Source organism: Rhinolophus ferrumequinum (genome assembly GCF_004115265.2).
Source record: "Rhinolophus ferrumequinum isolate MPI-CBG mRhiFer1 chromosome 15 unlocalized genomic scaffold, mRhiFer1_v1.p scaffold_54_arrow_ctg1_1, whole genome shotgun sequence".
In the NCBI taxonomy this organism is placed as follows: domain Eukaryota; kingdom Metazoa; phylum Chordata; class Mammalia; order Chiroptera; family Rhinolophidae; genus Rhinolophus; species Rhinolophus ferrumequinum.
This window is the reverse complement of record NW_022680357.1, coordinates 13282973-13300504: the sequence shown is the minus strand read 5'-3', so window position 1 is coordinate 13300504 and position 17532 is coordinate 13282973. Positions and strand designations below refer to the sequence as shown.

Sequence of the window (17532 nt, the reverse complement as noted above, 5' to 3'; positions counted from 1 at the left end):
GCTGATTTTATAAATGCAGCAAAAAGGCGAGTGACTACGTGGATTTCTGTCTTTACACGCTGCCTCTGATGTGCTCCTTCGTGGAGTCACCAGGTCTTTGTATACCGAGCAGCGGCATGTGCCACGCTAGGACGTACTCAGAGGGGTTTAGACTCACTAGTCAATTTCAAACTGCTTTGCCTTATTTTTAGATAATAGAAATGGCAGCTGAGTAAATACTGGAAATCGAGATACCTGATTCCAATCCCACAGAGGCCCAAGTAATTTCTTTCAGACCATTTCTAGAAGCTTGTTAGCTGCCTGCCCAGTATCCTACCTCCCCAGGAAGTGAAGCAACAGTTCTTCAGTTGCTTAGGAGTCAAAGCCCTCTATGCAACTGGCAAATACGTGTTGAATTCCTAGTGTGTGCCCGTTCCAGTGTTAACAGCCTCTTCTTTGAAAGGCAGATCTGTTAACTGGGCAGGGTTGTTAGTTAACAGGATATGATAATGACCTAGAACTTAAAAAAAAAAAAAAAAAAAAAATATATATATATATATATATATATATACACACACACAGAAGTTGTAACATAAATATTATAAAAGTAATATATAAATATGTATGTAATATACGTACTTGTATATATATGATAATTTTAGTTTGCAGAGCAGCTAAATGGGTAACCAGCAAGTGCTGGATTTACCCACTCTCAGCTTTAATCAAGCTGAACATCTGGAGAGGCTTTAAAAATCGATAAAATATCTGACATTTGGCATCAAGATATGAACATCTGGATAAGTAATGGGCTGAGTTTTCCATTATTTTCAGTCTCCTCTGGGCTCCATGTTTTCAAGCCCAGACTTTCAATGGACCAGGTTTCGTCTGAAGCCATTTTCTGCTTAAACGATAATTTTCCTGGTGTAACTCTTGAGAACTTGGTGCTTTTCCTGTGTCTGAAAATTCTTCAGGAAAGAGTGTGTACATAATGTGAGGGAGTGGGGAAGGCTCCAATGGAAAACTATGCATAATCTAGAGGTCCCCCCCCCCAAGGTTATCTGATTCTGGTCTCTCATTGTCTTTGTGGCGTTTTTACAACTCTGTAAGTAAGAGGCAACTGATAACAATGCAGAAAAAATCCCTGTAGATATGCAAACCCTCTTCTGTCTAGTGGAGATCCAACTGACTTCATTCTCCTTCAGGAAAACTCAGTTTTGTTTTCATGTGCCCCTTCATTTCAATAATCCTGATCTCTAAATCAGCCTGTTCTTCAGATTCTTTTCAATGGGTTATCACATTTACCCGGTTCCCTCATTGATTGAGAATAAAATCTTTAACACGCCATTTATTGTTATATCTTGTGAGCCATGATTTTACCTTTTTAATGAAAATTATCTTTTAATAGCAACATAGGAAGATACATTAATTCTTTTCCCATATTCCCTCAAGTAAGCCTTTTTGTCTCGGGCCCTTTCCTCCTATTTCAATGACGTGGTCTCATATAGTACTAGGCTGTTTCTTTGAAAAAATGCATTAGCTAATGGATAATTATCTTTTCTAAATACAGTGTATTATGTGTTTCCTTTCTTCAACAAAGGAGCTAAATTAATGGCGCAGCTGGTCTACCAAATACAGGTTGTGCATCTCTCCATCCATGACAAAGTTTTGACTCATAGTTGCTAATAGTAATAGAACAGTATGTTTTGTATTCAGAAATGGATGACTGATTTAGGGCAACAGTACCCTTGGGGTGAATTGTTTTCCCAAGAGTAATGACAGGTTTACAATTGAGGATTTAATAATTTATTTTCCTGAGAGCTTTCAGGTGTTGGCCATCGTGGTCTGCTCAAGATAGTCCGCTATTAGGAAGGGAACACTTGTTTACTTAGCTGCTTTTGAATATACAGGATAAACGGGTTTAAGTTCTACTTCTGCAACTGCCTAGCTTGGGGACTTGGGAAAATCAACTGCCCTCCGAGTGAGGGGTTCCTAATCCACTCAGGAGGGAGATGGGTAATTGTGTTAAATGGGCTAATTGTGTCAAAAACTGTTCAGGGGATTCTAATGTGCAACTAGACTTGGGAACTGCACAAGGCTAGACTATATCCAGCAGTAATAATTTTTATCCTATGCTCTACAGCTGCAATAGAAACAATTAAACATCAACATAGACAGACGTATATATACACAGTCCGTAAGAGGTAGAAGAGACACCTGAATCATCAGAATCCCTGAGTTCTGATGTGTAGCAGGACACGTCTCCACTAAAAAATTCATCTAAGAACACTAAAAGAACTGGGCATTCTCCCCCTTTCCCTGCCACCTAAAAGTGCTCACTTCAGTTTGCAAAGATTGAGATGTCATCTGTCACCTGGTGTACTCTGCTTTCTTGGTCCGTTTCATGATTGTCTGTACTCTTTGGAGTGGTAATAAGAAGAAATGGTCAGTCCCTGGACACAGATAATGTTTCAGAGAAAATTTAGAGTCACTGTTCTTTGGGCCAACATAAATCCCTCTCCTTTTGGTAGCAGAGTTAAGGGCTGTTGTTTAAAGGGCATTTCTACTCACCCTCCTGAAGCATTTGCTTTGTTATAAGTGAAAGTGACCATTTCTTCACTTCACTTTGTAGTAAGTAGAAGTCGTAGCAGGAATACCTAGAATAAAGTCAAATCCACTTTGCATCTTGAGATTTCTTTATGCTTCAGGAACATGTAATCATGTTTCTCTCAGCTTAATCCTGGGCACACCCAACACAGTTTTATTGCCAGTGCTCTCTCTTTCTGCGTGTGTGTGTGTGTGTGTGTGTGTGAGAGAGAGAGAGAGAGAGAGACAGAGAGAGAGAGAGAGAGAGAGAGAGAGAGACAATCCTAGGAACCAAAAGAAAAGAAATAGGAAAATTCTTTGAACTCGTCTGCATCATAAAACTAGACTATCTGTAGCAAAATAGGATTAGACCTGATCAGAGGTTCTCAACTGGACACAATTTTGCCCATCTAGGGGACACCTGGCAATGTCTGGAGACATCTTTGGTGGTCACTACTGGGCAGGGGCGGTGGGGGTGGTAGTGCTTTTGTCATCCAGTGGGTGGAGGCCAGGGATGCTGCACAGGACGGCCCTAACGACAGAATTATCCAGCCCTGATGGCAATGTCAATAGTGCCAAGGTTGACATGAGCTCCGAATTTCCCTTCAGCCCTAAGACACGGAGACACTAAAATACCATTTCCAGTCCCAAATAAGAAGTCTATTGCTATGGGCTGAATTGTGTCCCCCAAAATTCATATGCTGAAGCCCTAACCCCGAATGTGATTATACTTGGAGATAGAAACTAAGGAGGTAATTAAGGTTAACTGAGGTCATCAGGGCAGGGCCCTAATCAAATAGGATTAGTGTCCTTATAAGAAGAGAGCGCTCTCTCTCTCTCTCTCTCTCTCTCTCTCTCTCTCTCTCTCTCTCCCTCCATCCCTCCCTCTCTCCCGCCTTTACCTTTACTCCCCCTCTGCCCACCCCCCCCATCCTGCGCTAGCACAAGAGGTCATGTGAGCACACAATGAGAAGGCAGCCTCCCACAAGCCGAGAGAGGAGGCCTTAGAATAAAACCTCCCTCACAAGTATCGTGATCTTGCACTTCCAGCCTCCAGAACTGTGAGAAATAAATTTCTGGTGTTGAAGCCACACAGCCTATGGTATTATGTTATGGCTGCCTGAGCAGACGAATACAGCTATTTATAGTATCACCATTGCTAAAATATTCTTATGTGTGGACGATATGCTAGGCGCTAGGCCAAGCATGACACATACCTTATCACACGTAGTCCTCAACACATCCCTGTAAGGTGGGAATTATTATTATCATACCTACAGAGGAATAAATGAAGGCCCCAGGGGGTTACGCAGCTGGCCTAAGATCAACCAGTTAGTGGGAGAGGCAAGCTTTGAACCCTAGCAGCCCGACTCCTAATTAAGAATCCCTGTACTTAATTACTACAAGAAACCACCTTCCCAAACTCTCTTTCTCTATCTACTTGAAATTATAAACTTTAAGGGAAGACAGAACAAAGAAAAGGATTAGAGAAAGGGTGAACTGCCAGAGAATGTGGAAGTCAAAAAATCTCTGTATCTTCCTCAAAAAGTCAAACATAAAATTACCGCATGGCTCAGAATTCCACTCCTACGTACAGACCCAAAATAATTAAAAGACACGCACTCAAACAAATGCATATTCACCAGTGTTTACACAGCAGCATTATTGACAACAGCCAAAAGGTAGAAACAACCCAAATGCTCATCAACTGATGAATGAATAAACGAAATGCGGTATATTCATCAACGGAATACTATTCAGCCATTAAAAGGAATGAAATTCTGACGCATACAAAAATGTGGATGAACCTCAAAAACATTAGGCTAAGTGAAAGCAGCCAGACACAAAAGATCATAAATTATGTGATTCCATTTATATGAAACATCCAGAAGAGGTAAATCCATCATAGAGACAAAAAGCAGTAGTTGCCAGGGACTGGGGGAAAGGTGTATGGGGAAGGCCTGTTTAACGGGTACCGGGCTTTCTTTTGGGGTGAAGAACTGTCTTGGAACTAGGTAGAGGTGATGGTTGCAAACCGTAAAGAAACTAAATGCCACTGAATTGCACATTTTAAGATGACTGAGGGTTAATTTTATGGTACGTGACTTTCACCTCAACAGATGTGCTCTGAGGACACCTTCCCTTTGTCTATTTGAACAGGATGCAGATGGTTGGATCCAGTGCTCACAAACCCTGCAAACACGGTGTGGGTGACATGGTCTCACCTGGCCTGCTGGGTATGGAAGAACCAAATGGAACCAAAAGGGAAATAATTTAAGCACTTTTGTTCCTTGTCAAAATGACAGCCACCTTTTAAGAGCCACCTGCTAAGAAAGCATTTCAGCCCTGGAGTAGGGACTGGGCAAATCTCCGGCTTTCAGCTGTCTGAATTCTATCCTGGACTAAGGAGGGTGATGAAGACTAAGTGTTTATGTTCCCCCCTAAATACATACATTGAAATCTACTCCCCCAGGTGATGGTATTAGGAGGTGGGGCCTTTGGGAAGTAAGTAGGTCATGTGGGCGGGGCCTCCCAAATGGGGTGGGTGCCTCTGTCACAGATTCCGGAGAGCTCCCTCGCTGCTTCATCCTCGTGAGGACACAGCTACAAGACAGTCCATGAACCAGGCACCTTGATCTCGGACTTCCAGCCTCTGGAACTGAGAGAAATAAGTTCCTGTGGCTTATAAGCCACCGGCACCCGGTTTGTGGTCTTCTGTGACAACTCCCTGAACCAAGACACGGGTACAAACACAGAAGCAGAGCACGAGTGAAGGGAACAATCGGCTCGTGCCTTCGTGTGCTCATTGGCGCCGGTTTCCCACATTTATCTCCGAGACCTGCATTACGGCGAGGACACTGCTTCCATTCCCCAGCCCCGAAAACCACCAGGAAAAAGCTGGCCAGTGGGAACTGCAGTAAGACAAGGTCTAAATGAGAAGGGTCAGCACTGTGGTGACCGAGATATTTCAAACAGAGCCTCACAAACTGTTTCAGATACTTTTGCCTTTTAAAACTATGAAATGCCAATGGAATTAAATATAGATGGAAGCTTACAAATAGCTGTAAAGGGAAAGGTATGAACTTTTTAACCAGATAGTCCTAGATTCATATCCCTTCTCTACTGATTAATGTGGCAAGATTTTCATCTCCCTGCTTCTGGATTTACATAAACACACACCACACACACACATATACACAGATACACACACAGATAAACAATGCTTTGTCTTATAGGCTTATGGTTAGGATTAAATCAGATGAAACTGTATCTTTTCCCCCACATTTTACCATTTCTAAAGTTTGCACGCCCTTTGCCCCATTCCACAAATACATAATTTAACATAAATGGATAAATGGATTATTGTTTCTAGTTAAATATTTGAATTTCCTTTTTTGCTTGGCTCTCCATTGCCCCCTCCTCTCTCTGCCGCTCACATCAGTCCTGTGCCCCTCCCCTTCCCCCAGGTAGCCCATGGCAACAAGTTGCAATGCATTCTTCCATGTTTTCCTCCACACTAATAAAATCACACACACACACACACACACACACACACACACACACGGATGAATCAATATATGTGCTAGAGACAGAGAAACAGAGAATTTTGTGTTACAAAAATGAGATCCTGTTACATATATTTTCGTGGAACTCATTTTTCTCCCCAGTAATACTTCTAAAACAACTGTTATTGTTCTATTTATCTCTTTTTAATGGTTCCATAACATTTCACAGTAAATCAACAATAATCTATTCAACTGTTCTTCTACTGATGGGCCCTCACACTGTGTCTTTTTTTTCCCTTTTGCACATATGTCTTTGTATACTGGTGTTTTTATTTCTATTGGATAGAGCCCCAGGAGTTGGTCTGCCGGGTCAAAGCATACGAGTATTTTAAATTTGAATAGATGCTACCTAATTGCTTTCCCAAAAGGCACTCAACAGTTCCAGCAGCAGTGTCAAAGACGACTCTCTGTTCTCTGCACGAAATGAAAAGGCCTTTTAATGGACCAGTACATTTACTGTGGCCATGCCGGTTTTTGTTTCTGTTGTTCTGGAAAGGTGTGCTTGACTGTGAATGGTGGGCCCCGACTTTCCTGACATCTAAGAATCGAGGAGCTGTGGTACAGGTGAAACACCTCACCCAGCCTGCACCCATCACAGTATTCTCCGTGCACTGCCAGTTTGCAATAATGGTACCTATTCCCGTTGCTTTGTATCGGATCTGAAAATCTCAAGTCTTTTCCTCGAAGCAGCGAAGCAAGAATGCTAATCAAACTATAGCATCAGGAACAAGCCATCTAAACCAGGAGACGGGCAGGTGATTGAGACCAAGACTCCAGCTAACTTTATTTTTCAGTTTGATGATATTGAAGGTTTATGAAACACCTGATTAAATCATTCCCACCTAAGTCTTTGTGGATTAACAGCCACCCCATTCGGCAACTACTGATTGGATGAGAGGCTTCTAAGTGCCGGGCAGGGCGGTGCGGTAGACGCCGGGTAGACGCCGGGTCCCAGCATTCAGCAGTGAATATGACACACAGGGTTTCTGTGGTCATGGCACCGGCAGAAAGAAAATTAAATCATTGCCCTCAGGTCAGCACGTCACACTTGGTTTGACCCTATTAGAACTCCTCTTCTCAAGGGCCTGCAAAAACTCGCCTGTAGCAAAACAACCGAATTAATCTCTGGACAATATTTAGCTAAGAGGGCATTAGGGTCAGCAAACTGACCTGAATTGTGTCTCTGAAGGAACTGGGGGGGCCAGCAGCCTCTCTTGGTCCTTTAGTTTTCTTTATTGGACACAGGGACTGCTCCCAGGAGACCCTTTTTTCTTTTTCAGCTTTACTGAGGTATAACTGACAAATAAAATTTTAAGATATTTGAAGTGTACACTGTGGTACACTTTAAATTTGATATATGTATTATGAAAAGTTTCCCCCATCAAGTTAATTAACACATCCATCAGCTCACATATTTACCTCTGTTTGTGTGAGAATCACATGTAAGGTCTGCTCTCTTAGCAAATTTCAATTATACAATACAGTGTTATCCACTGTCGTCACCATGTCATATATTAGATGCTCAGACCTTATTCATCTTAAAACTGATAGTTTGTACCCTTTTGTACCAACTTTTCCTATTTCTCTCATCCCCTAGACTCCGGGAACTACTTCTCTACTCTGTTCCTATAGGTTGACTTTTAACTTTCTTGTTTAGATTCCACATATTAGTGATACCATGCAGTACCTGGATTTCTCGACTTATTTCACTTCTCATAATGCCCTCCAGGTCCATCCATGTTGTCGCAAATGGCAGGATTTCCTTCTTTCACATGGTTTAATAATATTCCTGTGTGTGTGTGTGTGTGTGTGTGTGTCTGTATTCGACATCTTCTTTAACCATTCATCCATTTATGGACACTTAGGTTGTTTCCATGTCTTGGCTATTGGGAATAACGCTGTAATGAACATGGCGGTGCAGATATCACTTCGATACCGTTTTCATTTCCTTTGGATGTCCACAATCCAGAAATGGGATTGTTGGATCATACAGTAGTTCTGACTTTACCAACAGATCTGAAATCACCTGAAGGCAGGCACTAGATGCATCTTACTCAAAGTGATCCTATACTCTTAAGGGCTTAGCAGGATACCTGGCACATAATGTCAGTTACTACCATGTTTCCCTGAAAGTCAGACCTAGCCAGACCATTAGCTCTAATGCGTCTTTGGGAGCAAAAGTTAATATAGACCCGGTCTTTTACTGTAAGACTTGGTGTAATATAATATAATACCGAGTCTTATTTTACTATAACACCTGGTCTTATATAATATAATGTAAGACCGGGTATAATATAATATAATACCAAGTCTTATTTTACTATAAGACCCAGTCTTATATTAATTTTTGCTCTAAAAGACGCATTCGAGCTGATGGTCCGGCTAGGTCTTATTTTCGGGGAAACACGGTATGTATTGAATGCATGCGTGAATGAGTGAGTGGATAGACAAGGAGACAAATGACTGACTTGCCTGTTTGGGAATTTAAAATGAACACAATAATGAGTGTCACGCATTGTGGTCATTTTCCAATGTGGATTTTAGGCAATCTAGACATTCTTGTTACCATCTTGTAACGCAGTTGGTGTTCATATGTTCTTCAAATAACAATGCCCTGGGAAGCCCTGGTCTAGGGCAGCCTGGACTGTTGTGTCCATGCCCAGTCCTTACCAGCTCTACTCGTCGTACCCTGGGGTGAGTCCTTACCCTGTTTCTCCACTTCTAAGGGGGCATGAGAACTCCTGCTCTTTGCCCTTTCTTACAAAGAGTAAACTAGAACACACAGAAGTGTAGATTGCAGAGTGCTATACAAACGTAAAGCAGCATTATTATTAGTTCTCCCAAACCCAGAATCCCTGCACCTGTTTAAACCCTACTGAAAGTGAGAGTGGGCAACACCGATGCTGATGTATTTAAACTGGCAGCTCACCTGAAATGCCCTTCGCGTAGTGAAACCCTGCCTACCCTTCAGGACCAGAGCAAACACTCCTCCTTGCTGTCACGTGGGAGTCCCGCAGGAACAGCCAATCCCTTCTTCTCGTTTCCCACCTGGACCTTTAGTGTTTGTTTCATTGTAGTGGTATTATAAATTATGGTGTCCCCACGCTCCCCAAATCTGCAAGCTCCTTAAGAGTGGGGGCTGGGTCTTACTCCATCTCTTCTCTGCAGCCAGGAGTCACAGACCTTTAGAGTCAGAGAGGGCTAGAATCGGGCTCCAGCTCTGCCACCTACTAGCTTTGCGACCATTAGCAAGTTTCTTAACCTCCGTAGGCCTCAGTTTTCCCATCTGTAAAAGGGAGAATAAGAATTCCACATACCTAGACTTGTTATGAGAATTTAATAAGCTCAAGTTCATAGCTAAGACTCATTAACTACTATTATTATTAATAAGTGTTTAATAATTAATCAGAGACCAAAAACAGACACAATGGATTTTCCTTCAATTAACATGTAAGGAAGAAATGCTTGCAAAAATGAAACTTAAAAGTTATGAACAAGAAATGTAAATTACTGGGTTTGTTCAAAGAACATATTAGATACCATTATATTCATAACCTTCACATTCCTGCTATGATAGTTCCTGCAGTAAGTTAGCCAGTTGCCTGTCCAGGCCCAGTGCAGAGACCGTAACGTCTCCTAAACCATACCCCAGTGCTTAGTTTCCCAGAAGGCAACCCCCGCTGCCTTTACTTCTTGCCACACCTTTCACACTGAGGAAACTCCTTTCACTAACCCAAAATGGGACTGATCAGGAAGGAACCAGGGACTACAGCAAAGGATTTATTACAATGATCAATTCTGGCCCCCTCAGGTCTTATTCTCTCTCCATTCAGCTTCCATGTGACCTTTTAAAAACAAAAAGGAGCTCATGTTAGCCTCGGGCTTAACAATCATCAGCAGCTTCTCCTGAAATGTTAATAAAATACACACTTTTTTTTTTTTTAACTATCACCTATAAGGCCCCACCCAGTCTGGCTTCTCTCTGATTCACCGCCACTCTCTTCCCTAACTGTCTGTGTTCCAGCCACCCTGGCCTTCTGTCTCTTCCTCTAACACACCAAGAGCCTTTGTATTTGCTGCCTGGATCTCTGACATTTACTTGGCAAAATGTCACCTCCTTAGAGAAGCATTTCCTGACCACCGGATGGGAAATCTCTCTCCTCTATTCATTTCCATGTAATGTTTATTACCAGAACTACATTATTTGTTTGCCTATGTCTTATCGGATACCTTCACTCCTAGCTCATCTCGCCTTTCCCTAAATAGAAGCTCCATGGGGACAGGAACCTTGTCTGTCTTGCTCCACATTGTATCCACAGCCCCTAAAACATTGCACTGAATACCGATTTATTGGATGAATAAATGGGGATGGAAAAGCAGATTACGGTCATTTTTCACCTTTTATTTTTATATGTCAGATGAATTTGAATTTTTATAAGTGTACGTACTACTTCTGTAATAAGAAAAAAAGAAATACACATAATACCAAAACAAAATAAAATTAGCATATTTAATCAAACAGATGAAAGTAACACAAAACCTTTCCCAAGAACCTATTACACAGATTGCCAGCAATTCATATTCTTTCAGTCTCTACGCTGTTTATTAAACCTGAAACATTGATCCGCGTGCAAATCAGTCCACATCCCTGGACTTTTAAATAACAGTCATCTCTCCTGGGCTCACAGTAAGATTGCTGTTTGAGCTTTCCACTTTATTCCAATCTCCTACTCACAGCACATTTATCTCTACTTCTATGCTTTTGCCAATGCTGTGACCTCTCATGGCATGTCCCCCCCTTCTTCCCCCATCCAAAATCTTAACCATCCTTTAAGGCACATTCAAACTTAACAAGAAGTGGCCACAACCACCACCAACTGTGCTTTGAAAAGGCTCTGTGCTTTGTCGAAAGGCAGCATGTCTTTGTGTCTTCCTCAGTTAATTACCGTTGGTTGAAAGCAGTATTTTTATATATCTGACCACACTGAAATGTCACTATACATTTTCCAACTGAGTAAAGGAAAAAAAAAATCACTGATAGCAGAAAAATGCAGTCAAAGGCAGGTGGGAACAACTGCTTAGAATCTTTCTCAAATGAGAAAACACCAGGTGGTTTTCAAGGGTTCACAAGTCATTCCCCACAAATTCCCATGAGGAAGAAGACAGTATATACAGAATCATTATCTAGTATTTACACACACACACAGACACACACACACACACACACACACACGGATGCAAGGAAAAACTGACTAGCAAGCTTGGAATAATCTCCTCCTGCACTACTGGGCACCATCCACTTAGGTCTATTATGACAACCATTCAACACTGATTGAGCACTTCCAGTATGCCAGGCACTGTGCTAAATACATTAGGTACATCATCTCATCTAATCCTCCCAATGGCCGGAAGTGGTCCTTATTATTACTATTCTGTTCGAGGAGGTCAGTGAGAGGACGGGACCATTGGTTGACCCTCGAGCTGGACAGGGGCAACTGGAGGCTCTTCATACCCTCCTCTCCTCTGTGCTTGCAATGTGCTCTGGCCCCCGTTCCCATAGCAGGAGCTGTTCCAAGGACGCAGCCTTGAGACAGGAAGTTGTTGAGACCATTGGGACAGTACACATGCCTGAACCCCATTAAGGCCTCTGTATACACTTTTACTGTGTGTCCCCAAAAATAAGACCAGGTCTTATATTAAATTTTTGCTCCAAAAGATGTGTTAGGGCTTATGTTCAGGGGATGCCATCCTGAAAAATCATGCTAGGACTTCTTTTCCGGTTAGGTCTTATTTTTGGGGAAACACGGTAAGATTTTGGCAGGAGGGTGTTGTCACGCAGCTGCCTGCCTGTCTGTCCCCTCATGCCTATCCCCAGAAAGAAAGAAGAGTCTGTGAGACTAATCCTTTCAGGGACTTTTCTTCACCTTTGTGCTTAAACCTTATGTCTCCTTGTTTAGCCCCAAAGAATGGCTGGCTAGCCAATGACGGGTAAGATTCCCCAAGGGAGGAACAACCTAAGACAGTCACAGTCGCGTGGAGACCACCAGGAGACTCACTATCGACCTCGTGTGTTGCGCTGGTGGTCCCCACGCAACTGTGCCTGTCTTAGGTCGTTCCTCTCTTGAGGAATCTTACCCGTCTTTGACTAGCCAGCCATTCCCCCGTCATAGGAGAACTTCTGCTTCTGTGGCTGTATTCCCTCCCACAGCGTGCTTGGGAAGTGCTTCTAGATGTGATAACATCAGTTCTCCATCTCAGCAAGTTTCAGCATAAAAGTTTTGTTCCCTGGGGAGGTACAAACAACAATTACTAATACATCATGGGGCTCTCAGCAGGCAAGGGTGATTGGTTTGAACCAGTTTTCTGGTGTGGTGTATGAGACTCAGAGACCCTAGAAAAAACAATGCTACTTCCTTGTATGTGCATCAATAAAAGCCACAAGGTGGCCCGATTCGGGGCTCAGTCCTTTGAGGCTGTGAGACCCTTGGCCCCTGTTTCAAAACTTTCTTGATTTCTGTTTCTTTCTTAACCCTTCGCCACCCTTTCTCGTTCTCTCACTGCCTGTGTTGCACTGGACGCGACAGGTGGGTACAGAGATCTACTCATCTTGTGGTGCCCAAGACAAACCTTGTTGGCAAGTTCCCTTGCTTATTAAACGTGCCACCTACCATTCTGGACTGGTTCACCTTTTTCTCCAGTCTTCCCTTGTCCTTGGTGTATGGAGGCCAGTTTCAGATTTAACCCAGGAAGCTCCCAAGGTTTCAAACCAACATACTTCCATTTTACAGATGAAGTAACTGATGCACAGAGAGGTTCAGTAATTTTCCCAGGATTACAAAGCAACCAAGTGTTAGAGCTCGTTTGAACCCACTTCACCTGATTTCAAAACCCCCATTCTTTGCTACTCTACTATATATATCTTCTAACTAAAAACTATAGTTCAAATTAAAGATAGCAGTTAATACAACCTTAACTGAAAACGACCAGTTCCACAATCTTTTCCCCCTATTCTTTTTCAGTAACACATACTCACTCAGTATTCAACATACAATATTTAAATATGCGTAGAAGTTAAACAGAGCATGTCTTCTTTTTAATGGGCCTCTCTTTTTCTCCAGCATTTCACACATTGCAATGTTGACTTGACAATTGTTATGCCACAGAATCAACAGTATTAATTTCCACACTTCATTAATAAATAAATGGAGGCCCCAGATGTTATGGGATGGATCCACAGATTCCACTGGGAGTTGCGAGGGAGTTCCAATTAAGCTACTTTTAATCAAAAAATGCCAAGTTGCAGACAGCAAACCGTGCTAAATGTAACAATCCCAGATTTGAAATTCAAAAGTGGGACTCTAGATCAGTGCTTTAAGAAGATTTCAAGTCTGAATAGGTAAAAAGGAAAAAAAAGCAGATTGGGGGATCCACGCCAAAGCAGATCAGAAACTGTGGTCCTGCATTTGAATGGGAAGCAGGAGTCAGAGTCTTTGATGGCTTAGAACAGAGGATAAGAAAGCCTTTCTGCCTGACTTCTAACAGTTTGCAGCCTAAGACTTAAAAGTACAAAAATTTCAGGAGCTCAAAGGCTAAAAATTGGGTGTTCACTGCAATTTTTCTGTATGTTTCAACATTTTCCTAATAAAATGGTGAGAAAATAAAAAACTATAAGGGACATTATTAAGGAACTGACCAACACTGCAGTTTTAGTCCAGGGTGCTGCTTTATGCAATTCCTTGCAAAGGATAAAAGCAGGTTCCTTTTACAGATGCAGTCATAAAATAATCAAAGCTGCCAATATGTATTAAGCACTTACCTTGAGCTCTGTATACATCATCTTACTGAATAGTCACAATTAAGCTATAAGGTAGGTAACTATTCTTACCTCCGTTTCAGAGCCTGAAGTCATCACAGAGTCACGAGGGGACAGAGCCAGGACTCAAACCCAGGGCTTCTCTGAACACAGCTCCTACTCTGCCTGGACCTAGCATTCCTTCAAGCCTGTGAGCCTCTGAGACTAACGGAGCTGCCACATGCTTATGAAATCACTGAATGTGTTGTGGGAGTCTCTCGACAGATTTAGAAAGCTTCCTAAAAACACGAAAGCAATAAACCTTCATGTTAAAAGCAGAAAAGGGCTCTGGGGTCCAACAGATCAGGGTTTGAATCCTGGCCCTGCCACTTTAGTCACATCACCTAGCAAACCCTAGTTTTCCCATCTATGTAGAGGAGTCGTGATATTCACTTCGGCAGGTTGTCGTGGGGATTGAATAAAATGGTGCATCTGAAGTTCTTACACAGGACCTGGCTCATGACACTATCAATAAAAGGCAGCCATTGTGGGTATCACTGTGAGCTCGTAGGAAGCAGAGACCCTCAGCCCTGCTGTCATGCACAAGTACCAAAGCCGAAGGGTTTTGAAAAGATGAAACAGAGGGAAAGACCCAGATTTAAAAAGGAGAAAGAAAAGAAAAGGAGAGAGGTTGGGAGCACTGTGGGATCCAGGCAAAGAACTCAGGCAGTTGATTGTGATTTCAACTTGAACCCATGAGAACCAGAACACAGCTGAGCCATTCATTCTAGGAAGATTTTCTGAATTTGTCATTACAGGTATGAAGAAAGTGCGCGCGTGCACACACACGCACGCACACACACACACACACAATGTGCTACCCGGGAAAGACATGAAAAAACACATTCACAACACTTTGGTCCAGCGTAGCTCTAAGATTGGTGCTGAGCACGGTTACCCGGCACCAAGGCAGGAAGCTGAGGGTCCTTGACAAGGGCGAGAGGTCTTTTCCCCGCCCAGCAGGAGGCACCATCTAGAGCAGCAATGCAAGGGCAGGGGCACTGGGAAGTGCCCTGGGTTTGCAGAGAGGGCTGGTGACCCTGGCGCCCCTCCCCCCCGCAGCTGCCTCTACACTCAGGAGTTTCAATTACTGTGTCCTATTCGTTAAAAACAAAAACCCTCGGTTTATTTAGAAATGTTGTTGACCCCAAAATACCATAGAGAAGAGCAAACACAGTCGGTCGATTTCAGAGCTGCCTTCTAGGATTGTCCCCAATGCAAAGACTTGGATTGAGTCGAGGGAGAAAGGAGAGGGTGTGCACAGGGTTAATATTCCCCAAACCCTTTCCCTCCCACCAGAAAACCAGGAGAAGGCGGGGAAGAAATGCTAGGCATTTCAGGTGTGCACCTCGCGGTGGAGGGGAAAGGCACAGCGGACACTCCCCCCTCTTCAGGGACGCGGTGCTTTAAAGAACGATCCAACTGCCCAGCGTCCTATCGCATCCTGGGCAGAACCGACTCTCCTCTCCTGGCTGTAGGAAAAACCGTACTTTCCAGCACCAGCTGCGAGCTTACGGAGCCGACTCCCAAGTCCACCCAGGCTCCCGGCTCGCTGCCTTGTGATTTCCCGAGCCTCCGGGTGCAGCCCAGCCCAGAGGGTCCCCCTTTTGTTCGCGGGAGAGGGCGTCGCAGGGCTGCGCATCCCCGCGCTGAAAGCCCTGAGTGGGGGCGCTCCCCTTGATCCGCTCCCTACAATCGCTGCACTCCCGCGACCACCCCCTCCAGCGCACGGATCCCCAACTGTACCCTCCCTCCTCGGAAGTACTCACTTCTCCCCAGTCCCTCCGCTTTCCACGCCGTCTCCTCCACCGCCCCATAGCGCCTCAGAGGCTTCTCAGCTTCGAGGTGGGCAGACAAAGATTGCTTTAACTCCATCGCTGATCCCCGCGGGCAGGTCTATGGGTCTCCCCTTACTCCATCCCCGCTGCGGGCTGCAGGGAGGGAGGCGGCTCCAGTCAGCAGCGTTTTAAGGGGCCGGGCGCTCGTGACGCTGCTCCATCTCTTCCGCCGCCAGGGCTCGGGAGCACCAACTGGTACCCAAGAGGGGGAGGGATGCAGGGAGCATGCGCAGTGGAGGCTTGGGGGCTGGGTAGAGAAAAGAGGGTAGGTGATAACTCTAACAACAAAAACAACTAAAATAGAACCAATCCAGAGGAAGTAGAAACAAGACCCCTACCCATACTAGAGTCGGTGACGATGTTTTACAAGGGGCTGGCACTAGTGACATGTCCGCGGGCTGCTAGGTTTTGAGTGGAATTTGTGAGCGCGTCTCTGTGGGCGATGGATCCATCTTTGCGGGGAGTGTGCAGAAGCATGAGTGCGGACTTCGATCTGTGGGTTCTGTGCTTGGTTAAGTGTGGGTACTTGTGAGAATCTCTGTCCTTTGCATCTGTGTGTGTAATTTGAAAAATGAAATGGGATACTCTTGTCTGCAGGTGCCTGTGTCTGTACTGTATGTGTCTGCATGAACTTGAGACATGAAATATTTGGTCCCAAGTATAACGAAGCTGTTTGGAACATGGATCTTTAGTGTCTTGAAACCCAGGGGTTTATCTTACTAACAAAGCATAGTAGCATTAAAAGTACAAAGTAAAATAAGAAGCTTCATTGAAAAAAAATAGTAACATTATTGAATCACAGCTAAGTGCTAAACACTTTCCACTAACTCTGTGAAACAGATACTGTTTTGTTGGCCTTATTTTACAGAGGATGAAACTAAGGTGTTATTTGTCCAAAGTCCCACACTTATCAAGTAGCCTGGTCAGCACTTGAATCCAGACTTAGTCTCTTTATTATACTGACTCCCTACACTGAACAGGTGTTGTATTTTGTATGGAGGGAGGGTGGAGGCTCTATAGGACATGGGTTGTATGTTTGTTGTTGTTTTTAAAATGTCATCCGGGGCAATTTTTGGTATCCACATGGCTTGTGGAAATATAAAATGGCCCAGTTCTTTAAGTAAATGATTTAGCGACTGGCAGCAAGAGTCTTTACAAGTTATCAATAAAAAACATCTAAATAGCTCATGAGGGGAAAAGGAAATAACAATGATAATCATAAATTATTTGGACCTAGAGAACCATGAGAGTATCATATACCAAAACTTTTAAGTTTTGATGTAAATAAATGTATAGTCTTAAATGTATGCATTAAAAAAATGTAAGACTAGGGCTGGTCCGGTGGCTAAGGCGGTTAGAGCTCCATGCTCCTAACTCTGAAGGCTGCCAGTTCGATTCCCTCATGGGCCAGTGGGCTCTCAACCACAAAGTTGCCAGTTCAATTCCCCAAGTCCTGCAAGGGATGGTGGGCTCCACCCCTTGCAACTAAGATTGAACACAGCACCTTGAGCTGAACTGCCACTGAGCTCCTGAATGGCTCAGTTGGTTGGAGCGTGTCCTCTCAACCACAAGGTTGCCGGTTCCTCTCCCACAAGGGATGGTGGGCTGCGCCCCCTGCAACTAGCAACAGCAACTGGACCTGGAGCTGAGCTGCGCCCTACACAACTACGACTGAAAGGACAACAACTTGAAGCTGAACGGCAACCTCCACAAC

At 43.7% G+C, this 17532-nt stretch overlaps 1 protein-coding gene across 1 annotated transcript in view; it reads right to left on the bottom strand.

Annotated features, from left to right (window-relative positions):
• The window catches only part of BMERB1 (bMERB domain containing 1), an 87035-nt gene extending 71006 nt beyond the window's left edge, over positions 1-16029 (bottom strand). The window contains exon 1 of the mRNA XM_033101004.1: positions 15750-16029. Within this exon, the coding sequence (XP_032956895.1) occupies positions 15750-15855 (106 nt within the window). The 5' untranslated portion in view covers positions 15856-16029. The remainder of the gene's footprint in view (positions 1-15749) is intronic.
• Positions 16030-17532: the final 1503 nt, after the last annotated feature.